Genomic DNA, 25,425 nt, shown 5'->3' with positions numbered 1-25,425 from the left:
GCGTGCTGTGCCAATGATCAGCTGAGCCGGCACAGTGCGGCAGCCATTTTTATTTTAATGAAGCCGGGGATATTTAAATCCCGGCTTCATGGACTATGTTAAGTTAGCCTATTTTACATGCCTCTGTCGGCAGAGGCATGTAATCTAGATATACCCCAAGAGTAGTAAAGTATCACCATTGTTATTAAGCAAATCCCACAAAGGAAGTTGTCAGACAAAGATGCAAGAGCAGAATTTATCAGTGCTGCCCAGACTCACTTCAGTGAGCAATTGATAATCTCCACTGCTATCTACCTGCCCACCCCTAAAAGAACTAAAGAGTTAACTGTTTAGCAAAGACAGCAGCAGTATCTTAAAAGGCGTGCTAACATTTCCTAGAGCTGGGGAGCAAGGACAGCAGCACTGGACAAGAAAATGAACTCACTGCACATCAAGAAGTGGGAGACATTGTCTGGCTTATCGGGAAAGGTGTGTGGCCCCTTCAAGGGCTGGAGAGCCAGAGTGACTAGCCACTGCAGCTTGAGCCCAGGTTAGGATGGGAGACACTGACCTCCCCCCAGTGACGAGAAGAGGGGGGTCCATTTAGATCAATACTAGTTCAGGAAAAGCTCTCTTTCACCTGGACCAGGTGGAGTAGAAAATGGGTGTAGTTATGTTATTACGTGCTGTGCTAATTATGCTGGAAAGGACTTTTTCCCTCAGTACCAGATTGGTCAAGGCATGGTGGCAGGTTTTTGTCTTCCCACCTCAAATTGGAAAGTGAGCTGGGGTGAATATGAAATAGAATGTAGCTAGGCTTTGATGTCACAACTCATGATGCAGGCTTGGGGAGTATGCCTCGTGCAAGTACTCAGTAGGGAAGGAATATAACTAATCTGATTAAATGGATCTGTAAAGAATTTAGAGGAAATACTCTTTAAAGGAGTGGGAATAAGAATGGGTTGGGGCTCCTATGGCTGTTACAGCTGGAAGCCATACCTGTGCCATCCTTCATAACCCCTCCTTATCTTTCATTTGAGGGAGGGTCATGATGGGGTTCCAGCAGCAGGTTGGTGGGATGAGGATGGATAAAAGATGGGTATATGTAAATCCTACCATCAGGTATCTGTAAATTATTATGGACTGCCTACACTGTGCACTTTTATCTGCCAGGTATTCCAAGACATATAGGAATAAAGGTTTGGCTTAATTAAAGCATATCTCCTGGCCTTCTTCCAGCATAGCCAGACAAAGAGTAAAGCTAGACTTCAGGCACTCAAATTTATCTACCTCAAAAAGAGTGATATTTCAGCCAAAGGCAGGGGGAAATTGTGTCCATCTACATGAATAAACATTGCATGTTTTATAATAATTACACTTCATCTGAAACTTAAACTATGTCTTTTGGTAAAGCATTTGCATCATCATCATCTTTCTTGGTGTAAATACTATAATGTTTGTGTTCCATACAATAAATGTTAGCACCAAACACAGAGGCATGCTGAAGGAATAGTTGTGCTTTCTTTTTATGAAGACGTGCCTACCTGTTGTACAGAAGAATATCTGGCTTCCAAATCTGACCATCAGGAAAACGAACATTCTTCACTCCGGGGTAGTCAGACATGTTCCATTGTAAATAGTAATCTGTCCAATACTGACACAAAAAATGTGTTAGTGTCACTTCTTTCCACTCTCTTGCCTCTCTCTAGCTCTCTGTCTATCCCCAACCAAATACTTTTTAAAATAAAAATAAATTGTATTATTTAGTTTCAGACAATAAAATGTTTTGCCACCTAGAAAACACTGCAAAGCACAAAAAAATCCCATTTTTAGTACTATGACGGCATACAACAGCAAGTTCAATTTGCTTGTATTTTATTGTACATGCTGTCGTGAGCACCAAATTGAAATAGGACAGATTTTTAATACTAAAATTAATTCCAAGAATGTTTCTCTTCTGGGACATAATTTGGATAGTTCCTTTTGTCAAAAATGATTGGATTATGGTAACCATTTAGAGTTACTTTGCATATACCAGCCTGGACCGTCTCTACAGATAAGGGACACCACTGAAATTCCACTGTCTAAAAGGAACCATGCAAATCTACTACAAGAAAGAATGTCTGCAATGAAAGAGTTTCAGTCCATGTTTTTACCCTCAAAAAATAATGTTAATTGCTGTGGTTTTAAAAACTACAATCCTGAAAGGTGCTGAACACAACTCCCATAGATAGCTGCTCAGCACAGTGCAAGCAACAATTGTCAAGACCTGGTTTTTACCTCAGGGTTAATTAATCGTGTGTTGCTAGGAGGTCTGGATCTGTCACTCTTTAAGCAACTAATGCATTTTACATTTATGTCAGAGATCTCATCTTTATCAACTGTATCACACTGTGACTGCAATATATTTCAGTGGCTATTGTTTAGGAAATGAGTTACAACTGGATAAAATAACTAGCTGAAAACTTCACATACATCTTTCCATAGTTTTGAAAAAGTTCAATTCATTTTCAATTAAAAGTTCAATTAAAAATTGTGTGTGTGCAGCTGCTGTCCTGGTTTATATCATGAGGAAGGTTGATCTTACTATATTTGGCCCAGACATATCGCATGGAAACATCTAAACTGAAATGGGTCAGATAAATTCCAATAAACTCAAAATGGGCCAGGGCTTCAAGACCCACTACTGTTCTCCATAAACAATACAAGCCTTTTAACCACTGAGTTGTAAGCAGTTCACTCACAATGTCTGGTAACCAACAGCTATTTCTGGGGGGAGGGATGACAGCTTAAAATTATATTTTTCCATAAATATACATCTTAATGTTGAAACTGCTCTCCATTATGTCCTGCATAGTATGAATGAGTGTGGTAAACTCAAACCTTCAATGTGTTTAGGTCATGTTTAACTATTATTTTATGACTAGCTATTTACCAACTACTGGGCAGCAAAAAATTTGAAAAGTTCAGCTCTCACTTCAGACCACCTCAGTCTTGAACTCCATGGCAATAACAGCTCTTTGGGCTATGACCATTTATATTATTTACATACAAAAAATTCTGAGACTATATCTGTGATACTGACATTCTTACCCAACAAAAGAGAGGGCCTCCTTATCCCCTGCATTGTGGCCACTTTGTCCCTCACAGCCAACACAAAGCTGCCCTACAGCTGGCCTAGCCAGACACCAGCAAATCACCACAATGAAGGGGATCTTCCATTGACACCACTGGAGTAGCACTTCCTATACGTCCTTGCAGCCAGCACAGAAAACTAGAGGCATTATCTATGGCTTCCCTGTTATCTAGCATTTCTTAGAGGCTATAAAATCCCCTTTGGAAAAGATTTTCTTGGCAGCCATTGTAATTAAAAAAAGTCCTTGGGCTCCTCTGATTTCCAATGGGAGATTGCTCCAGCACACTGACAGTCTAAAATTGGGAGAGCAGGAATGTGGCTCCAAGTTGGGCTGTACTCAGCTGTAGACAAAGATCTAGAATGAGGATCTGGCTTTCCTTGGGTTTTAAATGAGTATGTTCGCTATGGAGCATTTCTAGCATTTCCTGTGTAAAGATCTCTGACACTTAGCTCATCATGATAAACCCAATCACTGTGTCTAGACTGGCAAGTTTTTCCGCAAAATCAGCTGCTTTTGCAGAAAAACTTGCCAGCTGTCTACACTGGCCGCTTGAATTTCCGCAAGAACACTGACTTCCTACTGTAAGAAATCAGTGCTTCTTGCAGAAATACTGTGCTGCTCCCGTTCGGGCAAAAGCCTTCCTGCACAAATAATTTGCGCAAGAGGGCCAGTGTAGACAGCACAGTTCTGTTTTGTGCAAAAAAGCCCCAATGGCTAAAATGGCGATTGGGGCTTTTTTGTGCAAAAGCGCGTCTAGATTGGCACGGACGCTTTACCGCAAAAAGTGCTTTTGTGGAAAAGCGTCCGTGCCAATCTAGACGCTCTTTTCCGCAAATGCTTTTAATGGAAAACTTTTCCGTTAAAAGCATTTGCGGAAAATCATGCCAGTCTAGACGTACCCAATAAGGTCTAGCTCCAGTAAGAAGTACTGACTTCTCTTCTGCCCATTCTTGTATAACTGTGTCCTCCAGCTGCTGCAAAGCAATATTTGACAGGGGGTGAAGCTTTAGCCTGTTGTATGCTTTTAGAGACAAAATTATGACTTGTATCACAGTAATTTCAAAGTCTCCTTCAATATCATCCAGTTCAGAAGACCTTTCAGGCTTAGCAAGTACTTGTGGCCCTTTGTCAGCAAACCACATAAGCACATGCTCAGAGGCATTTCTGAATTGGTGCCTCAAGAGCAGTTCTCTTCCTGGTTATCACTAGACAATTACTACAAGAAGGCCTGCAATGGCTTATGGCAGTGGATACCAACCAGTAGATTGGGAACTGTTGGTAGATCTTGGAGTCTCTGGGTATGTCTACACTTGCACCCTCTTTCAAGAGAGGGATGCAAATGAAGCTGGAATTTAAATGTCCTGTGCTTCATTTGCATATTCGTGTTATGGCGCTATTTCAAAATAACAGACACTGTTAAGACGTGGTTAATTCGAGAGAAAATCCTTCTCTCGAAATAACTGGTAAACCTCATTGTATGAGGAATAAGGGTTATTTCGAGAGAAGGGTTTTCTCTCGAAATAACCGCATCTTAACAGTGTCTGTTATTTCGAAATAGTGCTATTTCGAAATAGTGCCATAACGCAAATATGCAAATAAAGCATGGGATATTTAAATCCCGTCTTCATTTGCAATTTCGAATGTCTTCATTTGCATCCCTCTCTTGAAAGAGGGTGCAAGTGTAGACATACCCTCTGACAGGTAATCCTGACTGATTTGGCCAGGAAACTATCAAGCGCTGGCACTTCAGTTGCCCTCCATCCACTGTCGTGCTGCTCCTGCCCCTTCACCTTACAGCTGCCTCCCCGGGAGCCTCTTGATTGCTGTGCAGAATGTGGGAAGGAGAAGAAGGAGTGTGCTGTTGTTAGGGTATCCCTCCTCCCTCCACTCCTGTACCTTATCTTCACACAGAAAGATGGGGATGGAGAGAGGTTGGCAATGCAAATCTCTGTGAGAATGACAGACACACTGTGTGAAAGTGACAAACACACACTATCCTTCATTCTCATCTCCCGACCCAACATGTAAATGGGGCAGGGGTGTTGTTACATCTTTTACTGCTTGCAAAGTGTGTTATTTTTGGCTTTTGACTGGCCTGTGATTTTCACAATTTTCATTTCTCTCTTACATTTAAATTTAATTCTTTGAGTAGTGAGTTCTAAAATGCTGAACCTGTCATGGCTGGAGTAATTACCCTGTGGTAACTGCTGATCCTGGAAGTGGCTGGCATGTCCCTTAGCCCCTAAGAAAGGCAGAGCAGGGGGCTTCCACATGCTGTCTTTGCCTGCAGACATGGCTTCTGCAGCTCCCCTTGATCAATAATGGGGAACCATTGCTAGTAGAAGCTGTGGGCTCAGTGCTTCAGTACCTGTAGATGAGGGACAGCACATGGTGCCATGGAGCCATTGCTGTACATGCCAACTGCTTTAAGGAGTGGTGCAGTGCCAGGGGAGGAGTAAGCCTGCCTTAACCCCACTGCTCCACCACCCGGAAGCCTCTCAGTTAAACGGTGCCCAGCCAAAGCCTGCTTCCTGGACGTCCTCCTGTCCCCAACCTTCTGTCCCAGACATGAGTCCCCCTCCACCCAAACTCCTTCCCAGAGCTTGTACCCTGAAACTCCTCCTGGACCCCAAGCCTCCACCCTGGGCTAAGCCTGGAGCCCCTCCCACACTCCAAACTCCTTGGCCCAAGACCAGAGCCTGCACTCCAACCCCTACCCCAGACTGGTGAAAGTGAGTGAGAACAGGAGAGAAAGGGGGATGAGGTGAGCAGGGTGAGGCCTTGGAGAATGGAGGCAGCAGGAGCAGGGCCTCAAACAAGGGATGGGAAATAAGTGGGGCAAGGGTATTGGGTTTGAGGTAGATCTTACATTGCACTTACATTGAAAAAGTGATCTTGTGCTTAAAAAGGTTAAAAAAAACCACTGGCTTATGGGTTGCCTGTTGCCAATAGCACTGCTCCAAAGCCACATGAAATTGGAAACTCTGAGAGCTTTACAAGTTGATTAAATCAAAATACTTCAAATGCCACTTACATGATTTATTGTTACCCTGACAGCCACATTTCACCCCATATCAGCAGATATTTTTGTCAGGAAGCAGAGGCAATACACATGCATGCAATGGATAGGGAATGATTATAGTATGATATATAATCATCATACCATGAATCTTTGAAGTGCATCTTTCCCTTGTAGGATTTCCACCTCTACTTTTTCTGATAAGGTTGAACATTGTGTTCACAGAACATGTGGACAATTTTCTTTTTAGCACATATTGGCATTTTGCTTTAACTAGTTTTGATTTCTCTCACAATATCAGTGACATTTTACATAGCCTGTCATTATGCTATGCATCTCCCGTTCCCCTGCATTAACTTCCATCCAAATTAGCCATCAAATATCTTCCATATAATACTGCGATATTTGCAGGACTGCTCCAAAGCCAAATGGCAGGCCTTTAAACATAAAATTTCTAAACAGGACATTTAATGTGCACAATATGGAACTTTAATAATCCAGAGGCACTTGCCAAAATTTTTGACAGGCATTTAGAACAGAAAACATATATACCTTGAGCATTCCGGAAACATTAGCAATCATTCTCATAGGGTAGCATTCATATCCAATTGCTTTGCTTAAGTCTTTAGCATACAGACAAATCCAAAGATGATAAAGGCATTGAGGAGAAGCTAAATTAATTATTTGCTTCAGTCTTCAAGGCTGAGGATGTTAGGGAGATCCTCAAACCTGAGCCATTCTTTTTAGGTTACAAATTTAAGGAATTGTCCCAGATTGAGTTGTCAATAGAGAAGGTTTTGGAACAAATTCATAAACTTAACAGTAACAAGTCACCAGGACCAAATGGCATTCTCCCAAGCATTCTAAAAGAACTCAAATGGGAAATTGTGGAACTATTAACTGTGGTTTGTAACCTATCCTTTAAATCAGCTTCTATACCTAATGACTGGAAGATAACTAATGTGACACCAATATTTAAAAAGGGATCTAGAAGCGATCCTGGCAATTACAGACATGTAAGTCTAACATCAGTACCGGGCAAATTAGTTGAAACTATAGTAAAGAATAAAATTATCAGACACGTAGATGAACATAGTTTGTTGGGGGAGAGTCAACATGGTTTCTGTAAACGGAAATCATGCCTTACTAATCTACCAGAGTTCTTTGAAGGGGAAAACAAACATGTGGACAAGGGAGATCCAGTGGATATAGGATACTTAATTTCCAGAAAGCCTTTGACAAGGTCCCTCACCTAGGGGTAAGTGACTAGTTGAATATCCGATAAGCAAAAGCTTATTGGATAGCCAACTAGTCGCTTGACTAGTTGCTTCTTACCCTTTGTTGCCTTGCTCCAGGTTTTAAACAAACAAAAGGAAATTTTTCTTCATGCAGTGCACAGTCAACCTGTGGAACTCCTTGTCAGAGGATGTGGTTAAAAACTAGGACTTTAACAGGGTTCAAAAAAGTGCTAGTAAAATGTATGATGATTATATATCATACTGTAATCATGCCCTATCCATTGCATGCATATGTATTGCCTCTGTTTTGCCTAATTAAGGTTAGGTCCAACAATGGCCAATAACCAGGGTGAGTAGGAATGTTGTCCTTATCCTTTGTTTGCCTGTAAATGGGTAATAGAAGAGGGATCATGTGATGTTTGCCTATTGTGTTCACTCTCTCTGGGGCATCTGGCATTGGCCACTGTCAGCAGAAAGGATACTGAGCTAGATGGACCTTTGGTCTGATCCAGTATGGCTGTTCTTATGTTCTTCTGCTATTATTTATGCTGTTCAGATTCTACTTGGGTTTACCATCCTCATCATTATATTGCTCTAATGAGACTCCCATTACTCACAATCAAGTTTTATTTAATTTTTTAAACATTTTCCTTAACAAATTTGTGTTACTAGAGTAGCACAGTTTGAAAGTGACTAGAGTTGCTCCATGATGTCCCTGTGAGACCACATACTGGACACTTTTGCCTCTTCCATAATCATCACAATAGAGTTTGCTTAAAGATGTGCTTTTCATACTTTGCCTAATTTGTTTACAACAGCCTGACAATGACCTGAGCGGTATGTTGTTTGCTCCTTTAATTCCACAGATGTCAGTCGCTTGATGTAGGCTTAAATCGGGATATCTGAGTAGCCTTGGTTTTTTTCCTTCCACCCTGCTTATTCCACTAACAATTCTTTTTAATTAAACAATTAAATTACTTATGCCAGATTCATAATAACTGCATTCTGGCTGAAATCTTTTAATTATTTTGACATTTTTAACTTGTCAACTTCTAGATCCTTATGAAAAAAAAATATGATTTGGGGGATGCCTCTCCTTCTTACAGTGTGTAGCAATGTTGAGGATCTCTGTGCATCTGGATTTTTAAATGCATCTACTAATATACAAAAATTGTTTGCATGTTTTCAGCAATATTCCTTTCAAAATAATGTGTATTTGGTAGCTTCAGGGAATTACTTTTAAGATGTTCTAATAGTAAGTAGTATCAGTTCTGTATTTCATTTTGATCAGAGATTCCCAAACTATGGTCCACAAAGCAGAGGTTGATGGTCTAGAAAGTGACTGGTTACATGATGATAGCTCTCCTCATTACCAGCTACTAAAATGCATTAAATGATCGTTGGTTAGACATTAAACATTTTCCTATCTTTACTTTCCAAGTAAACAATTTCTATAGTTGCTATTTAGACATAATATGATGGCAAATGGGCACAGGATAGTCCATAAAAGAAAATAATTCTGCATTAAAATGTGGTTCCCGCTAGTAAGAAAGTTTGGAAACCTGTTATGTAGACTAACTGGGTCAAATCTTCAAACTAACATGTTCTTTTGTGAACATTCTCCTTAAGCAAATGCACTAAGGCATTTTTACACCCAAATTATTTGAACTTTTTAAATTTGAAGCTAGATTCTCAAAGGTATGAGATATGCTTGGTGCATCAGAAGACAGGGAGCAGTTCTGGAGCCAGTGAAAGTCTAGCATAAATTCAGAGTTACTCCTGAGTATCTCCATGGCAAAAAACAGGAAGGCAAAATCCCAGGATATATGAGCAAGACTTTTTATGTGTAAACATCAGGTTTATATTTTTCTTTCAATATCAGATTGTGTTGCATTGAGCTGCTGCAGTAGGCTTTACTTGGAATGAGTCAGTTCATCGCTTACATTAATGCCAAGCTTGTGGGAAAATATTACAAGTCAAATCAAAGTAAACAGGCATAGGTATCTATGAACATTTAAAAAAAACAACTCACAAAGTGCTACCATTTAAAATTCTACTATACATTCTAACTGTCAAAATGTAAGTGAAATCCATTTGCCATCTGTCCCCAGAATGTAAAGAACTAGACTCTCCAAAGGCGTAAATCAGCATAGCTTCACTATGATCATTTAACATCCACCAATTTACACCAGTAAAGAATTTGGCATTCAGTGGTAACTGCAGGGGTTAAAAATTCTGCATCAACAATTGCTCCGTCTTTGCAGCATAGTTAAAGACAGGGCTAAATTATGAGAAATTATAGTGCACCCTACTATACATGCTCAAACCAAGAGAAGCATTAAGAAAATGCATGAATGTGCCCATAACTGAATATTAGGCAACTGGAGACAGTGCATGCTATTACCCATATTTTGCATGCAACTAAGTCTCAAAATTATGGACATTTAACCCAAATTAGGCCTCCTTTTTTAGTTACTTTTGACACTGCAGTGTGTATTTTAGATATCACTTACAGTTTCTTCAGAAGGCAGGCAGCAAATGTAGCAAACATGGAAAGATGGATATCCTCAGGAGAATCAGAGGAATAAGTAACTCCATTAGAAGGAACATCTAGACTGTTTCAGAATATTGGCTATATCAACAAGACTGGCAAAATATGTATGTAAATAGTGTGACATTACATTTCATGTTCTCTTTTACTATCAAATATGATGTAAAAATATACCATGTTTGTTCCAAAGGATGCATCACTACCTTGGAGCCCTTAGGATGAAAGTATCTTACAATTAATTATCTGGTGTTTAGAGTGATTAAAACAACTATAGTGTGCTGAGTTTCAGACATGGTACAACTCATACAATTCCATAAGTATCTATCAGACAATGTGAAGTCGTTCTCCAGGTAGTCTGAAACCTTAAACCCAGAATCCTCTCTTCTATAGAGTGTATCAACTCAAAGCTGCCTCATATGTCTCAAAACAAAGATTAGAAACTGGCAATGTGCATTTTAAATTTGCTGAACATGAAAAATACATTTAAAGCTGCATTTGAAGAGAGATTTTATATTTCACAACTCACCATTTGTAACCAAATGTTGGTAGTTAAAACTTGATTCTTTTCATCCTGGGGAGAAGAGAAAAAATAAAAATAAAAAAACAACTCGACATTTGTTCCAGGAAAGTATTGCAGTAATATTATTTAAAAAGTGTTAGTGAAATCATGTTAGCGTAACTTTCATTAAAACTGATCCTGAGTAATATGCACTGTTAGGCTACGTGAAACCGGTTATAACTATGTGTACCCCATTAAAGCTCAGTTTTGGAGAGTTTCTTTTAAAATTGTTTTTATGCTACCACAGCCCACTTTGACTGGCATCTCCTGAAGGCAGAGTGTTTCTTCTTGTTTTGTTTTTGGGCCTTTTTCTTTAATACAACATGTTGCAAAAGCAGACATAATTGCACTAGATATTGCCAGTTGTAACTTTGCTTACAAGTAGCTCATCAGCTGGTGTTAGTTAGCCTAACACCAGAGATGGCGCTACAACAGCATGTACAAACTATAGAAACAATATGAACAAAAAACCTGAATAATCCCAAATAGATAGCTATGCAAGGTGAAGAAGACCTATTTCTGCTATCCTTAATATGCTGAGCAGTATCATAGAATCATAGAAAACTAGAACTGAAAGGGACCTTGAGAGGTCATCAAGTCCAGTCCCCCGCCCTCATGGCAGGACCAGACACCATCTCTAGATCATCCCTGAAGTCTATCCAACTGCTCTTAAATATCTCCAGTGATGGAGAGTCCACAACTTCCCTAGGCAATTTATTCCAATATTTAACCAACCTGACAGTTACGAAGGAGTTTTTGCGCAAAAAGGAAACATCACACTGCTTGTTTATGTGCAAAAAACCCTGGCGCAAAACTGGCTCGGAATAGATTATGCAAATGAAGCATGACAATATGCTAATCAGCGCTTCATTTGCATTGCCTCTTCCGGCAATAGCCATAGTGTAGACAAAGCCAAAGTGTCTGAGAGCCCCACACTGAGTGGATGAGGAGCCCAGGATGAAAGACTGCATCCAGCAGGCTGCTCTAACTTCGGTTGGGTAAGGCCTTGATAGGGACAAAAATATGGGAAGCCAAAAGGTGACTTAAACCACATTTTCTCTTCCCCCCAGAATTTACAAACTCGTCTCAGCAACTGACATATTGCATCTTTTCAAACTGAATCTGCCACCATTCAAAGGCATCAACAATATAAATATTTCCTCAGGTTGACATTACACTGAACTGAAGAACTTTAACAGTATTTTAAATATGTCATAGTAGTAGCAAGATAAATATTTCTTACTGTATAAAGTCCCATTGATTTCACCATATCATGGTTTTACCAAAAACCCTACGTATGGGGAAGGGCAGTGCTACAGTGCCCCAAGAGCATCCTGGAAACCAGGCCGCGACTCAGAAAATCTCAATTTGTCTCAGAGTTCTAACTAAATCCAACCCCATCCCACCCAACCTCCCTTTCCAGGCACAAATACATTCCACCAGTCCTATTACTGAAGGTCCTGAGAACACTGGCACTGAAAAGTTGCCTCATATATTACGGGGTAGAACCACTTCCTGTCTGGCCACTCTCCTGTGAGAGATTGGGAGTAGCAGTTCTGCGAAGCCCCTAATTTACCTGTTGGACACAACATAATAGGCTAAAAAAAACCAGCAAGCCAATGGTCTGGTAGCACTTTATAGACTAACAAAACATGTACATGGTATCATGAGCTCTCGTGGGCACAGCCCACTTCTTCAGATGACCAGAGTTAAGTGGGCTGTGCCCACGAAAGCTCATGATACCATCTACATGTTTTGTTAGTCTATAAAGTGCTACCAGACTATTTGCTTGCTGTTTTCTTTCTTTAACAGACTAACTCAGCTACCCCCTGAATCTCCATAATAGGTCAAGTTATTAGCAGGGCCAGCCCGAGCCCTTTTGGCGCCCTGGGCCTGGGCGTGCAGTACCACCCCCGGGTGCACGACGCAAGCACGGGCCTGCCCGTGGGGCGCGAGCCCACCCCTCCCAGGATGCACGGGCCCGCCCCCGGGGAGCACGGCGCATGCGTGCGCCAGCCAAGGCCGCTGTCAAGCAGCCCGGGTCCTGCCCCCGGGGCGCACGGTGCATGCTCTGCCTAGCCTGGCCTGGTGAGTGCTGCTGGCGCATACGCTGGGTCGTGCAGGGCCCTCATCGGTTGGCGCCCTGGGCAGCTGCCTGGCTCGCCCATGCCTCCATCCGGCCCTAGTTATTAGTCAATGCAAGTAAGGCTGGCAGAACTAACACCATAACTTTGGGGTTAACCAAAAAATAATCTTCTCAATTCTGAGACATGGATAAATATTTGTAACCCCAATATCCGAGACCTATCAGCAATTACTCAGCCTTCAATCAGAACTTTCTTAGGGTGTTTCTGCCTCAATGGGATTCTATCACGGTAATAGGATACTCTACACTCCAATGACCTAGAATTCATTTTCTAAACTGAATGTAAAATACCAGCCTTTTTTTGTCTTAAATCAACTGAAGCCTACTCTATATGGCTACGTCTACACTGGCCCCTCTTCCGGAAGGGGCATGTAAATTTCACGAGTCGTCGTAGGGAAATCCGCGGGGGATTTAAATATCCCCCGCGGCATTTAAATAAAAATGTCCGCCGCTTTTTTCCGGCTTTTAAAAAAGCCGGAAAAGAGCGTCTAGACTGGCCCCGGTCCTCCGGAAAAAGTGCCCTTTTCCGGAGGCTCTTATTCTTACTTCGAAGTAAGAATAAGAGCCTCCGGAAAAGGGCACTTTTTCCGGAGGACCGGGGCCAGTCTAGACGCTCTTTTCCGGCTTTTTTAAAAGCCGGAAAAAAGCGGCGGACATTTTTATTTAAATGCCGCGGGGGATATTTAAATCCCCCGCGGATTTCCCTACGACGACTCGTGAAATTTACATGCCCCTTCCGGAAGAGGGGCCAGTGTAGACATAGCCTCTATGTTTTACCCCACCCTAATGCTCTATCAAACAAAGAACATGGAAATTAACTCTGGAAATTCCACAAAATATCCTAGTCACCTGTACAGTGTGGAAGCACCGTCAAATCACCTGATACATCTAACCCTCTACAGTTTTTAAGCAAAAGTAATCTATGTTTTATTCATCACCAAATAATAAATGTCCAAAAACAACTATATTCACATTTTTACCCACAAGAGTCTTCTTAAATTGAAAATGTACACAGGCAATTTAGTCTGTAATCCATTTCTTGAACTTTTGAATGAATGGAAGGACTGGAAGACCTTTAACTGTAGCAGCGTGCAGTGCAGTAATAGTCATACAGCATGTAAAATCAGCTATAGCTGCCAGAGAAGATGACATTTTAATAGCAAATGGAGACATTTAAAGAGGAACTTCAATAAATGTCTGAAAGTGTTACTTCATCGCATGGGATCCCAACAACTGAATGCACAGCATAAAGGCAAATGAAATTCAGGTAAAAATGCCTCATGATTAGTATTCTGCATGACTCCATTCTCCCTCTAGATGCATGTATCTAAATGTAATGGACCCATAGCACTTTTCTCAAGGCTATGGGTTTTAACATAGGTGGGCAGACAAATTGCAATTACTCTTGTCAAGTCTGTAACAGTTGTCCAAAAGTGTATGCAGAATACTATGGGTATGTCTACACTAGGCCCCTAGTTCAAACTAGGGAGGTTAATGTAGGCATTCGAAGTTGCAAATCAAGCCCAGGATTTAAATATCCCACTCTTGATTTGCATCTTCCTGGTCGATCACCATTTTTGAAATTTACAAGTCCGGACTAACTGCCCACGTCTACACGTGGCAGGGACCCGGTATTTCAAATTAAAGCCCTAAATCAAACTACCTGTTATTCATCCTGCAAGGGTTTAACAGGTAGTTGGATTTAGGGGCTTTAATTCGGAATACCGGGTCCCTGCCGCATGTAGACGCGGGCAGTTAGTCTGGACCTGTAAATTTCAAAAATGGCTACCAGCCGGGAAGATGCAAATCAAGCGCGGGATATTTAAATACTGGGCTTAATTTGCAACTTCGAATGCCTACATTAGCCTCCCTAGTTCGAACTAGGGGGCTAGTGTAGACATACCCTATTAGTGTGTGAATTTGATATGGGAGCATTTTACCTACTCCCCCATAAAAGTCAATGGGATCTGTGCCCACAACCAGGTGTAATTTAAAATGCTCTCTTTTTATTCTGTCTCGCTCATTCAGTGAATCCTGCCTTTTATCCAAGACTCCCCCTAACAGGCAAACATGTATTTATGAGTTTTTTTGGGGGGGGTTGTCTCATCTATTGTTCAATAGTAGTGCTTGCTGCATGCTAAAGTTAAGTCTTATGAGAGTAAAACCATCATTAGGGCTATTATATTTGCCAAAAGACATAGCTTATGGCTAAGTAAAGATATTGCTTTTTCTGTAGATATTCACAGCAATAATTGATCAACATTAACAGCTATTACTCTATGGCCGTACAAACATTTGGGTGATGCATCATTCCAGTGCCTATAAGAGTTATTAGAGAGTTTGTCAGTCTCAGTAGCATAACAGAACTAGCTTCCAGTAGAAATTAAATAATGAAGAAGAAATTATGTCCACATCTTTCACAATATCATAATAAAAAAGATTAAGCATTTTTCTATTCTCTGGTGTTATCCATCTTTTAGGTGAGATGCAAAACTAAGATTCAGATAACTTGTGATCATTAAAGATCCCATTGCACTTTTCTCAAGGCTGTTTTAACATAAGTGGGCAAATTCCAATTATACTATGTCACATCTTTAACAACCATGCAAAAGTGCATGCAGCACACTACCAGTATGTGAATTTGATATGGAAACATTTTTCATGCACTTTCCTCAGTGTAAATGGCTGCACAAGGTGCAGGGAGTAGAGAAGCTACTTGAAATCTTGTTGTACAAAATGCTGCCCTTCTATTGTGTAATTTGTTATTTTAAAAATTCAGAACGTGAAAGAGGACATTTGAACATAATGTTGCTCATTTGAATCACTATATTTAACATCTCAATAGTGTTTTAATCATAACACACACACACACACCAATTTGCAGGGCATTCTAATTCAGCTGTAAAACTTCACTGCAAACTTCATATATAATATTCACGTCCCAGAGAATTATTTAACAAACTTTAGTAAAAATTGGTTTGACTGACTTTCATCAACAAGAAGACTGGCAGTTTTCCAGTTTCAGAAGATTTGCATTGCACACTGCAATCTCACAAACAGCTTCATTTGAGGTGGGAGGGAAGATTCTTCTGTTTGTTTTGGGGTTTTTTTGTCTCTCACAAAGACCAACGCTTTTGAAGATGAGTGATGAATTCTGAAAAACAGTTTCTCTGCAAAATACATTTACAATGTTTTCCATCACAGCTGTGCACAACCTCTTATCAAAATGTTTAGAAACTGAAATGGATCGTGAAATTTTGCTCAAATTCCATCACACATTTCAAATTTGTCATCATTTTGCGGTATTTTAACAGCAGCTCTCTGAGGGGAAAGAAGAGTTGCACCCAGTGAGGCAAACCATTTTCAGAGCTTCTCTTAAAAACAATTTTAATATGAAAAGGAAAGGACTTCGCGCTGCACCTAGAGGTATAATAAATAACACATAACATAGAAAACAAAGCACAAGGAACAAAATGACTCACTTTGGGGGATTTACCATGCACATTACTTTAGTTAATGCAGGCCTTAAAACACACACAAGAATAATAGTATGATAAGCCATGACTCTTGAGAAAGTATCGGTTAAATAGCTCAGTTCACTAGAGCGTGTTAGTCTGACTAACCCTTTGGCTACCAAACTCATGGCTATAATGATTCAATCTTTTAACGGATAAATTCCTGTTAGGCTAATTATGATAGGTTGGGTCTATGGGAGTAATAAAGAGAAGGAAATTGTAATCAGCGAGGTTGGCTAAGTTATTCATTCCCTATCCCTAAGTAACAAAACTAAAAGCTGGAAATGTATGGCTATGTCTACACTACTAGGTTATATCAAAATAAGTTATTTCAAACTAATAACTCCTGGAATAACTATTTCGAAATAGCATGTCCACACAACAAGGAAGCCTCGAAATTATTCTGAAGCAGGCTCCCTTAACATGGACTCATTATCTCAACTAAGAGTCCCAGGAAGCACTGGGTAGAAATTACTCTGAATGACTCTGAGGAGTAGTTATTTTGAAACAACATCAGCTGAGCATCCACACTAACTCTATTTGAAATAAAAATTTTGAAATAGGTATTCTTACTTGTAGAATGAGGGGTTATTATTTCAAAATAACAAGGCCATTATTTTGAAATAATGGGCTTGCTGTATGGGCGCTCACCTTGTTATTTTGAAATAACTCTGTAGTGTAGACAGCACTATTCCTGTTCAAAGCTTACACAGAAAATGTTTTCTCCCCTCCCCTGTTAGTTGTTGTTTTAAACATTTTACAATCTCTCAGATTGGCCTTCTTTGGGAAACCCAGTATCAGATACTCTTGTGATGTCAAGTGTTTGGAACAGGGAAGTATTCAGCTATTCAGAACATTTTCAGTACTTGCTGGTGGACTGTTTTGGAATGATAACACAAAGTCTATTAAAATTATCAGAATATGAGAGTTATATGCAATGTTTAGTGACTTAATGAAGCTCTCTCTTCCCAAAACCTTCCCCTTCAACAAAATATGCTTGAAGAAGATACAGAGAAATGTATCAAACATCATTGTGTGGGGCATTAACCCAGCCAGCTTTCAAAAGGGCACTCGCCCAGTGTTCATGTCTCAGATTTCAAGCACATTAAAGGATGTGCAGTGAGAGAAAAATGAAGTCAACACATCTGCAATTCTCTGATAAAGGCTAAAAGGATAATTTTCTCCCTAACTACAGTGTCTGGCAATTCACCTGTCCATGCACTCCAAAACAAAATTAAGGGCTAGGCAGTGTTTGTCACACTATTTCATGAGAAATGGACAGCACGCAGTTGCACCACTGTCAGAGGAGCTGCAGGAGGCACTGTGCCTCATACAGTGGAAGAATTCCTTTCCAGCTGTCCTACTGGTTTCCTAGGAAAGTAATTTATTTCAACCTTTTTAGGGTACAACTCACTCCACTCAGCACAATCTTCTGACTGATGCATAAGGTTGAGGTCAGAAGAGACAGTATCACAGTATGGCTCCACCCACTCCCAACTACACCCTGGAAAGAACACCGTCTGCAAAGCCCCTGCTATAATTCAAGTAGTCCTAATGCAGCTGCACAGAGGATGGATGAGAATCTTCTCCTACAGACACATTCGGGTTGGTGTCAATCTGGTCCTAAAAGTTCCTGTCTGTTTTTCTTTACCAATTATACAAAGTAAATGTGCACACTGTGATGTTAAGTGGTTGGAACAGGGAGGTATTCAGACATTTGGAACATTTTCAGCACATGCTGGTGAGTTGTTCTGGAATATGCAATGTATATGCAATGGTTAGTGATATGCTGAAGCTCCAACACAAGCTTGATTCCTTTTTACTTACAGAAAATATGCTCTAATGTAACTTATATATAGCCAGACTGTAGCTTCATTAATATCCAAAGAGGAATTAATGGTGCTATTTTATAATAATCTACTCAATTTTTATTCTTGCTTGAATATATGGTAGAACAACACATAACCAAGCAACAATTTACAATTGCACAAGCCAAACAATTAAAATAGTCTGAATGCTCCCCTGAACTGTACTTCAATGCCATTAAAAGATTTTATAAAACCAGTAAGCTTTTACGTTTATTTTAAGAAGTGAAGTTATTGATGACCCATCACACTTCTTGGGTACCTATCCAACCAGCTCTTCCTATACAATTTGTTATCCTTTTTACAATTCTTCTGTTAAAAAAACTTGTTTAACTCTTTGTTTCAGTGTCTCTAAATGTTTTGTTAAGAAACAGTACAAAACTGTAATGAAAAATTATAAATGTATTTTGTTGACAAGGTAATTTTTGAAAAATCACTGAATACATGTTTCAGAAATAAATATTCTTTCAAGACCAAGATTGTCAAAACTGACATGATTTTGGGGAGACTCAGTTTATGGACCTCTAACTTGACAAGCCATAAAGAAGCCTGATTTCCAGAAGCACCTTTAAAGTCACTCAAGTTGAACACGCAGAAATGGTAGTACCCATGATCACTAAGCACTTAGAAAAATCTTAGCCCAGCACTCTTGGACCACATATTGGAAAGACCAACCATTATAATGCTTTCATACATGGCTAAGCATAAGTTAAAATGGACCTCAGAGCCTTAACTCTGAATTATCTAGTATACTAGTTTTCCTTTGCACTCCACACATTATTTTAATATAAGTAAATGAGTGAAATACTGGTCATGCTGATATCAATAGCAAAACTCCCAATTACTTTAACAAGGCGATTTCACTCAACAATTTTGAGAATCAAGTCTGTTCAGTGTTTGATGGCTTTCCTCATCAATCCTGTTAAATGCTAATTTTTCATGTGGTTTAAAAGTTCCAAGGATGATCCACCAAAAGATTTCTCCCTTCTTTTAATGACACAGCTTGCTTCCAGACTTCACCAAGAAAGGACTCTTTGTACTGGATCAATTTCACATATCTTATTAAAGGATTTTTTTAAAAAACATTGTAAGGTATACCTTATAAAAACAACCACTGAGTTCCCTAGCAGCAAATCATAATGAGACCAGACTGTTTCAGTCAGCTGCAGGTCATCAACAACACATCAATTTCTGATTCTATACACTGTCACGTATTTACTTGAATGTTATCCTACTAAAACCTGTGTTATTCAGTTTATTCTCTCTAATGTCATTGTCTCATCGCTTCCTAATTAAGTATTGAAGCATTTTTTTTATCCGTTAAGTTAAATAACTCATACCTAATGACACTTTTTTGATACCCTAACAATTTTCTAGTTAGTGAATTTCCCACTTAATATGGTGAGATTTTCCTCCCTTTTTATGGTCACACAAGGTAGATTTACACTAGGAAATTATTTCAAAATAGCACAGAATTATTTTAAAATAGTGTGTCCACTATAGAATGTCTACCCTCCTGGTCCAGGGAGGGTACCAGAAGGGTAGACACTTCTTCTGGCTGCTTGCTGAGGCTAGCTGAGATACATGCATAAAGAGGGCCCTCACACACACCATTCTCCACTGCCTGCCCCTCGTGGGACACCAAACTCACACCATGTGCTCTGGTTGCCCTTGTGGACACCACAGCACTGACAACATGGAGTCAGAACTACTGCAAAGCAGTGCCAGGCTCATTGGCCTTGTACTGCACTTCATGGCACAGTTCATTCAAACTGTCCATGTGCTACTTCAGCATCATGATGACCTGCCCAGACCAGGGGATCTCTTCACCCAGGTCCTGCCACTCCTGATGCAGCAAACGATCCTCAAACCCCTGCACACCATGGAATACCGCTTCTGGCAGAGGAAGACCAGTTCTGACTGGTGGGACTGCATCGTCCTGCAGCGATGAGATAACCAGCAGTGGCTCCAGAACTTCCACATGCAGAAGTTCACCTTCCTGGAGCTCTGCGAATGGCTCGCCCCTACCTCAGGTGATGGGACACTCACATGAGAACTGCCATCCCCAGCAGATGTGTGTCAACCTGTGGAAGCTTGCCATTCCGGACAGCTACCGCTCCATGGGGAACCAGTTCAATGCAGGGAAATCCACAGTTGGAGCCATCCTCATGCAGGTAGTCAAGGCCATCAACCATATTGCGGCAGAGGGTTGTTTCCCTGGGGAACGTCAACATCATCGTGGATGGCTTTACTGCCATGGGCTTCCTCAATTGTGGGGTGGGGGAGGGTTTAGACGGCACCAACATCCCCATCCTGGTCCGTGACTACCATGCCTCAGAATATATATAAACAGGGTGGGGTACTTCTCAATGGTGCTGCAGGCCCTGGTAGACCACAAGGGACAGTTCACAGATATTTACAATGGGTGGTCAGGAAAGGCGCACAACATCTGCATATTCTGGAACTCAAGGCTGTTCCAGAGGAACTTTTTTGTTCAACTGCACCATCAGGGATGTGGACATGCCTGTGTACATCATAGGCTCCCACAGTTGGGAGAGGTGTGTGTGAGTGGCAGAGGCCGCTTGCTGGAGAGAGTGCTACTGGGGTTCTCCCTCTTATTCCTCCCCCTGGTAGGTTCCCATGCAGGGAATTGGTCTCCTCCGCATCACTATATTTGATTAGCAGCAGAAGCTGCTGAGTGCGGCCATGAGCCTGTGTTGTGTGCAGCATTACTGTGTGTTTCCATGGACCCAGCCTCCTTAGTCGTGAAAAGGTGTCCCACCATGGAGTCTAGAGTAAGGCATGCTTGTCCAGGAACCTTGTGAGAAGGAGCGAGGGGTTCTTGTGGGAGAGCGTCATGGGGCTGAGTGCTCCAGTCTGGCACTCCATGTGCACCCACATGCACAGGCTGGTGTGCAAACCCCAGGCTGAGAAGGCCAAGCAAGGAACACACTGCTCCTTGCAGCCTGCCGCCTGCCCCAGTGTTTGTATAGAGAAAGTTATGGAACTCACCTGAAGTGCCTGCACCGGGATTGTCTGAGCCCTGGGAGACATCCTGGGAAAGGAGGACTGGCTCCAGGCTGACAATCAGCTCCTTGCTGGTGAGCCTGGTGTCCTGGCTGGCCTGCTCCTCGTCCTTCATCATCTGCCTCTGCAACCACACCCTTGTGGAGGATGATGCCTGGTGTGTCCTGGCCGGAGTCAATGACAGGGGGGAGGTGACCAGCTCCCCTTCCAGGACGGCATCCAGCTGCTCATAAAAGGGACAGGTGTGGGGTGCCACCCCAGAGTGAGAACTTTGCTCCCTGGCCTTTGTATAGGGCTGCTGGAGCTCTTTTATTTTCATATGGACCTGATCAAGGGTGCACATGTGTCCATTCTCCAACATGCCAGAGGCCATCCAGCTGTACACATCAGCATTCTTCCTCTTGGTGCAGGGATCCTGAATGTTGGTCTCTTCCCCACAGAGATCCCAGATGGATGAGATCCAGGATCTCCTCACCAACCCTGGCAGATGCCCTCTTTTGCCCCCGGCCAGGGGCATCAGAGGGTGCTGCGGGAGTGCTGGCAGCCGTGGTGAGCACAGAGGGAGCTCCGGGGTCGGCCATGGCTCCAAAGAAGGGTGCTGTGTGACATAGGGCTAGCAGGCTGTCCTGGTGCCTCAAGCCCTTTCCCTTCTGCCTACAACTTTAAAGTCTGCAGGCGAAGGGGAGCACTGGACTTGTCAGGGGTGTGGCCAGAGGGGCCAGAAGTTCATCTGTGAGAGGCCTCTGGAGGCCAATTATTTCAAAATAGCAGCAGCAGAGCATCCACACTCATGCTATTTGGAAATAACAATTTTGAAATGAGCATTATTCCTCATGACAAACAGGAGTTCTTATTTTGAAATAATCATCCCGTTATTTCAAACAACAGGCTTGGTAGCACGGGCATCCCACTTGTTATTTCAAAATAAGCTCCCTATACTGTATCTCAATAGAATGAAAGAGCCAGAATTAATGTCTTGTCCCTTTAGCCTACATTGCCTTTACTTGTTCATAGATAAAGCTAGAGGATGATTTAGACCCACCTAAAAATCAACTGCAATTGGCAAAGACAATAAAAATGTTCTCTACATTCTGTGGGGCTCCTTGGCTTCGAATTGATCATTTTGTGACAATGTCATACCGACCTATTGCCAAGAGGTAGCTACAGTTCACTGACTCTTTCAAGCCATATAAGGCATAAGCAGATAAATATATTTTAGTAGTGATGTGCCGCAGGTGGCTGCTAAAAGCCCCTTGCTACATTTCTGCCACAAAATTAAACAGAAGATTTTCCTGTTCCTGATAGCAGTATTCAGAGGATGTGTACGCCTAATTTATCCATAACATTTCAACTTTTACAGGCGCTCCACTTAGAATTAGCTAGTGAACTAGCCAAGACCCTATGTGACTTTAGGCAAATCAATGAGCTTCTATGTGTATCAATTGCCCATCTATAAAATGGGGAAAATATTTCCCTATCTCACAGGGATGTTGTGTGGATAAATCCATGAAAGACCATGAGGCACTCAGATTATGCCAACATGATCCCCATCCCATCATCATAGATTTAATGGTATGTAAGATTGTGACAGGACAAACACCATCCATTCTTAAAAGAATGGAAATAAGAAAGTAAGGAGGAATGTTGTGCATTCCTCTCTACTTTCACATTTCCTACACAAACACGCACTCCAGAACTTCCATTTCTAACAGATACCCAAAGAAATAAGTACCCACCTCTTCATCAAACTTGCACTGTAATATGAAACATAACAAGCGACTTCTTATGCCTTTATAACAGAAAGTTAGCGCATTTGATTGTCACACATTCTGTGCAGTTAGGAAATTAACACCGCTGAGGTAGCTGCTGAGGTTTTGCATTAGAATAGAAGTTTGATGAAGTTAGATGCTTACTTTTTGTTGTCTAGAGATGTGAGTATAACTAACAACACTTCAGAAAATATGAAAACGGAAAGGAATGCAACTGGATAAGATTCGTTAGAAAAGATTAGATATGAATTTCTGGTTTTATCTTTTCCTGCCCAGGGAACTTTTCCAGCCCAGGGAGCTTCTCCCACTGAAATATCATAGACACTATGGTTGTGTCTAGACTGGCAAGTTTTTCCGCAAAATCATCTGCTTTTGCGGAAAAAACTTGCCAGATGTCTACACTGGCCGCTTGAATTTCCGCAAAAGCACTGACGATCTCATGTAAGATTGTCAGTGCTTTTGCGGAAATACTGTGCTACTCCCGTTCGGGCAAAAGTCTTTTTCCGAAAAACTTTTGCGCAAAAGGGCCAGTGTACACAGCAGAGATTTGTTTTCCGCAAAAAATGGCGATCAGGGCTTTTTTGCAGAAAAGTGCGTCTAGATTGGCCACGGATGTTTTTCCACAAAAGTGCTTTTGCGGAAAAGCGTCCTGCCAATCTAGATGTGCTTTTCCGAAAATGCTCCATTAAAAGCATTTCCAGAAAATCATGCCAGTGTAGACGTAGCCTTTAACTCTAGAATTCTTCAGGGAACATTTCTGTGACTGCCAGCCTCAGAAACACCGAACAATTGAACACATGGAGCTGTGATAGAAGTAAATCTGTATGTTGGTTCAGGGCACTAGTGTAGAGTATTGGTTGATTTCCCTGAAGGTGCTTGCAATAACAAGGTTAAAAAAGTGACAAGCAGACATGGGATTATGAGCTGCATACCACTTTCTGAGCATTTCAGATAGATTATCTATTTAAATTTCCCTAATAGCAAAGCTATTTCTGCAAATAGCTTTGCTCCCACTTTAGGCCAAATTTTGCCTTCAGTTAGTAGTATGTAAATCTGTGGGATGATACAGATGCAAATGAAGGAAGAATCTGACTCTTCATTTTTCTGGTTATTCTTAGGAAGCAATCATGTTTAATTTTCAACAACACAAAGAGGGGTTTTTTTTGCTACTCCACATATAAGTGCTTTTAATTGTAGCGTACATCATCATTATCTCATTCCAAGCATATCTAAGCTAGAAGCACTCAGACTGATTTGATGACTGACAGGCAAACAAGTTTTATTCAGAAAAAACAATGTTAATTCATATAGGTACCATGAGAGCCAGATGAAGAAAGGGGTTTTATGGGCTACAGCCCAGGACCCTGGGCTAAGAGGAGCCCCACAAAAAGATTTCCAGGCTCCCAAAAGTACAGATCCTTAGCAGGAGAACCTGGGCTGCAGCCACTAAAGACCCGGTGTTCTGGTCCTGCCTGGTGGGGGGGGGGGGAGGAGTGAGGTGAGGTGCGTACACATGCTGCCATGTCCCACAGCTCCCGGTGGCTAGGAATCACTGCTAATTGGAATTGTGGACAAACACTAGACAACACACAGAGTCAGTCACCTGCCCCCTCCCCTCTTCGGGGTCTGAGCCTGCAAAGGGGAGCCCCCTTAACTCCAAACCCCTTGGCCCCAGCTCCCTCTGGCACCCCAAAAGTCTCATCAATACCCCACCCCAGGGCCTGCAGCCCCTGTCAGAGCCCTCACCCCCTTCACTTCAACCCCTGCCTCAATCCACAGCCACCTCCCACATTCTGAACCCCCATTTTGGCCCCACTCCAGAGCTTAGGGGGCTCCATAAAATCTAATAGCCCTGGGCTCCCAGAAGAGTTAATCCAGCCCTGGGTACCATATATACCGTATTTTCTGGCATATAAGGCGACTGGGCATATAAGACAACCCCTTAATTTTCCAGTTAAAACATAGGTTTTGGCCTATACTCGCCGTATAAGACTACCCCCCCTTCCGAGGCAACACCATTTAATAACACCAGCCCGCTGGATGTGCCCTAATACAGTACTGTAGCTTCGGCTACATACAGTATCAGCACAGGGACGTTCTGTATGTACCGCGCTGAGCCAATCCCGGCAAGCGGTGTATTCTATTAATGCATACAAAGCCTGCTCGGATTGGCAACGGTTGTAATAGCCCGCCTCTCTGTCTCAGCCAATCCAAGCAGGCTTTGTATGCATTAATAGATGACACCTCTTGCCGTGATTGGCTCAGCGCGGTACATACAGTATCAGCACAGGGACGTTCTGTATGTAGCCGAAGCTATAATATGTTTATACCCGGCGTATAAGACGACCCCCGATTTTTGGGGGATGTTTTTTAGTATAAAAAGTCATCTTATATGCTGGAAAATACGGTATTTATAATATTCCAGGTCTGAATTCTTCTGTTGGAGAAGTAGTTTGGAAAGGATTTTCTTTCATTCTGTTTGTATTATATTGAAAGTAGTTTGCTCATATTCCACCACTTTTTATATCATTAAGGGTATGTCTACGCTACCACCCTAGTTCGAACTAGGGTGGTTAATGTAGGCAACCGAAGTTGCAAAGGAAGCCCGGGATTTGAATTT

The 25,425-nt window shown here is 41.6% G+C and overlaps 1 protein-coding gene across 2 annotated transcripts in view; it reads right to left on the bottom strand.

Moving 5' to 3' along the window:
* The window catches only part of CHRNA7 (cholinergic receptor nicotinic alpha 7 subunit), a 101,893-nt gene that overhangs the window by 35,877 nt on the left and 40,591 nt on the right, over positions 1-25,425 (bottom strand). For both annotated transcript variants that reach the window (XM_075897345.1, XM_014571449.3), the window contains 2 exons: positions 10,451-10,495; positions 1,524-1,633 (listed from right to left, as the gene is read on the bottom strand). In XM_075897345.1, the coding sequence (XP_075753460.1) occupies positions 1,524-1,633; positions 10,451-10,495 (155 nt within the window). The remainder of the gene's footprint in view (positions 1-1,523; positions 1,634-10,450; positions 10,496-25,425) is intronic.

This window comes from Pelodiscus sinensis, chromosome 14 (assembly GCF_049634645.1).
Source record: "Pelodiscus sinensis isolate JC-2024 chromosome 14, ASM4963464v1, whole genome shotgun sequence".
NCBI classification, from domain to species: domain Eukaryota; kingdom Metazoa; phylum Chordata; order Testudines; family Trionychidae; genus Pelodiscus; species Pelodiscus sinensis.
This window is presented reverse-complemented; position numbering and strand designations above follow the sequence as displayed.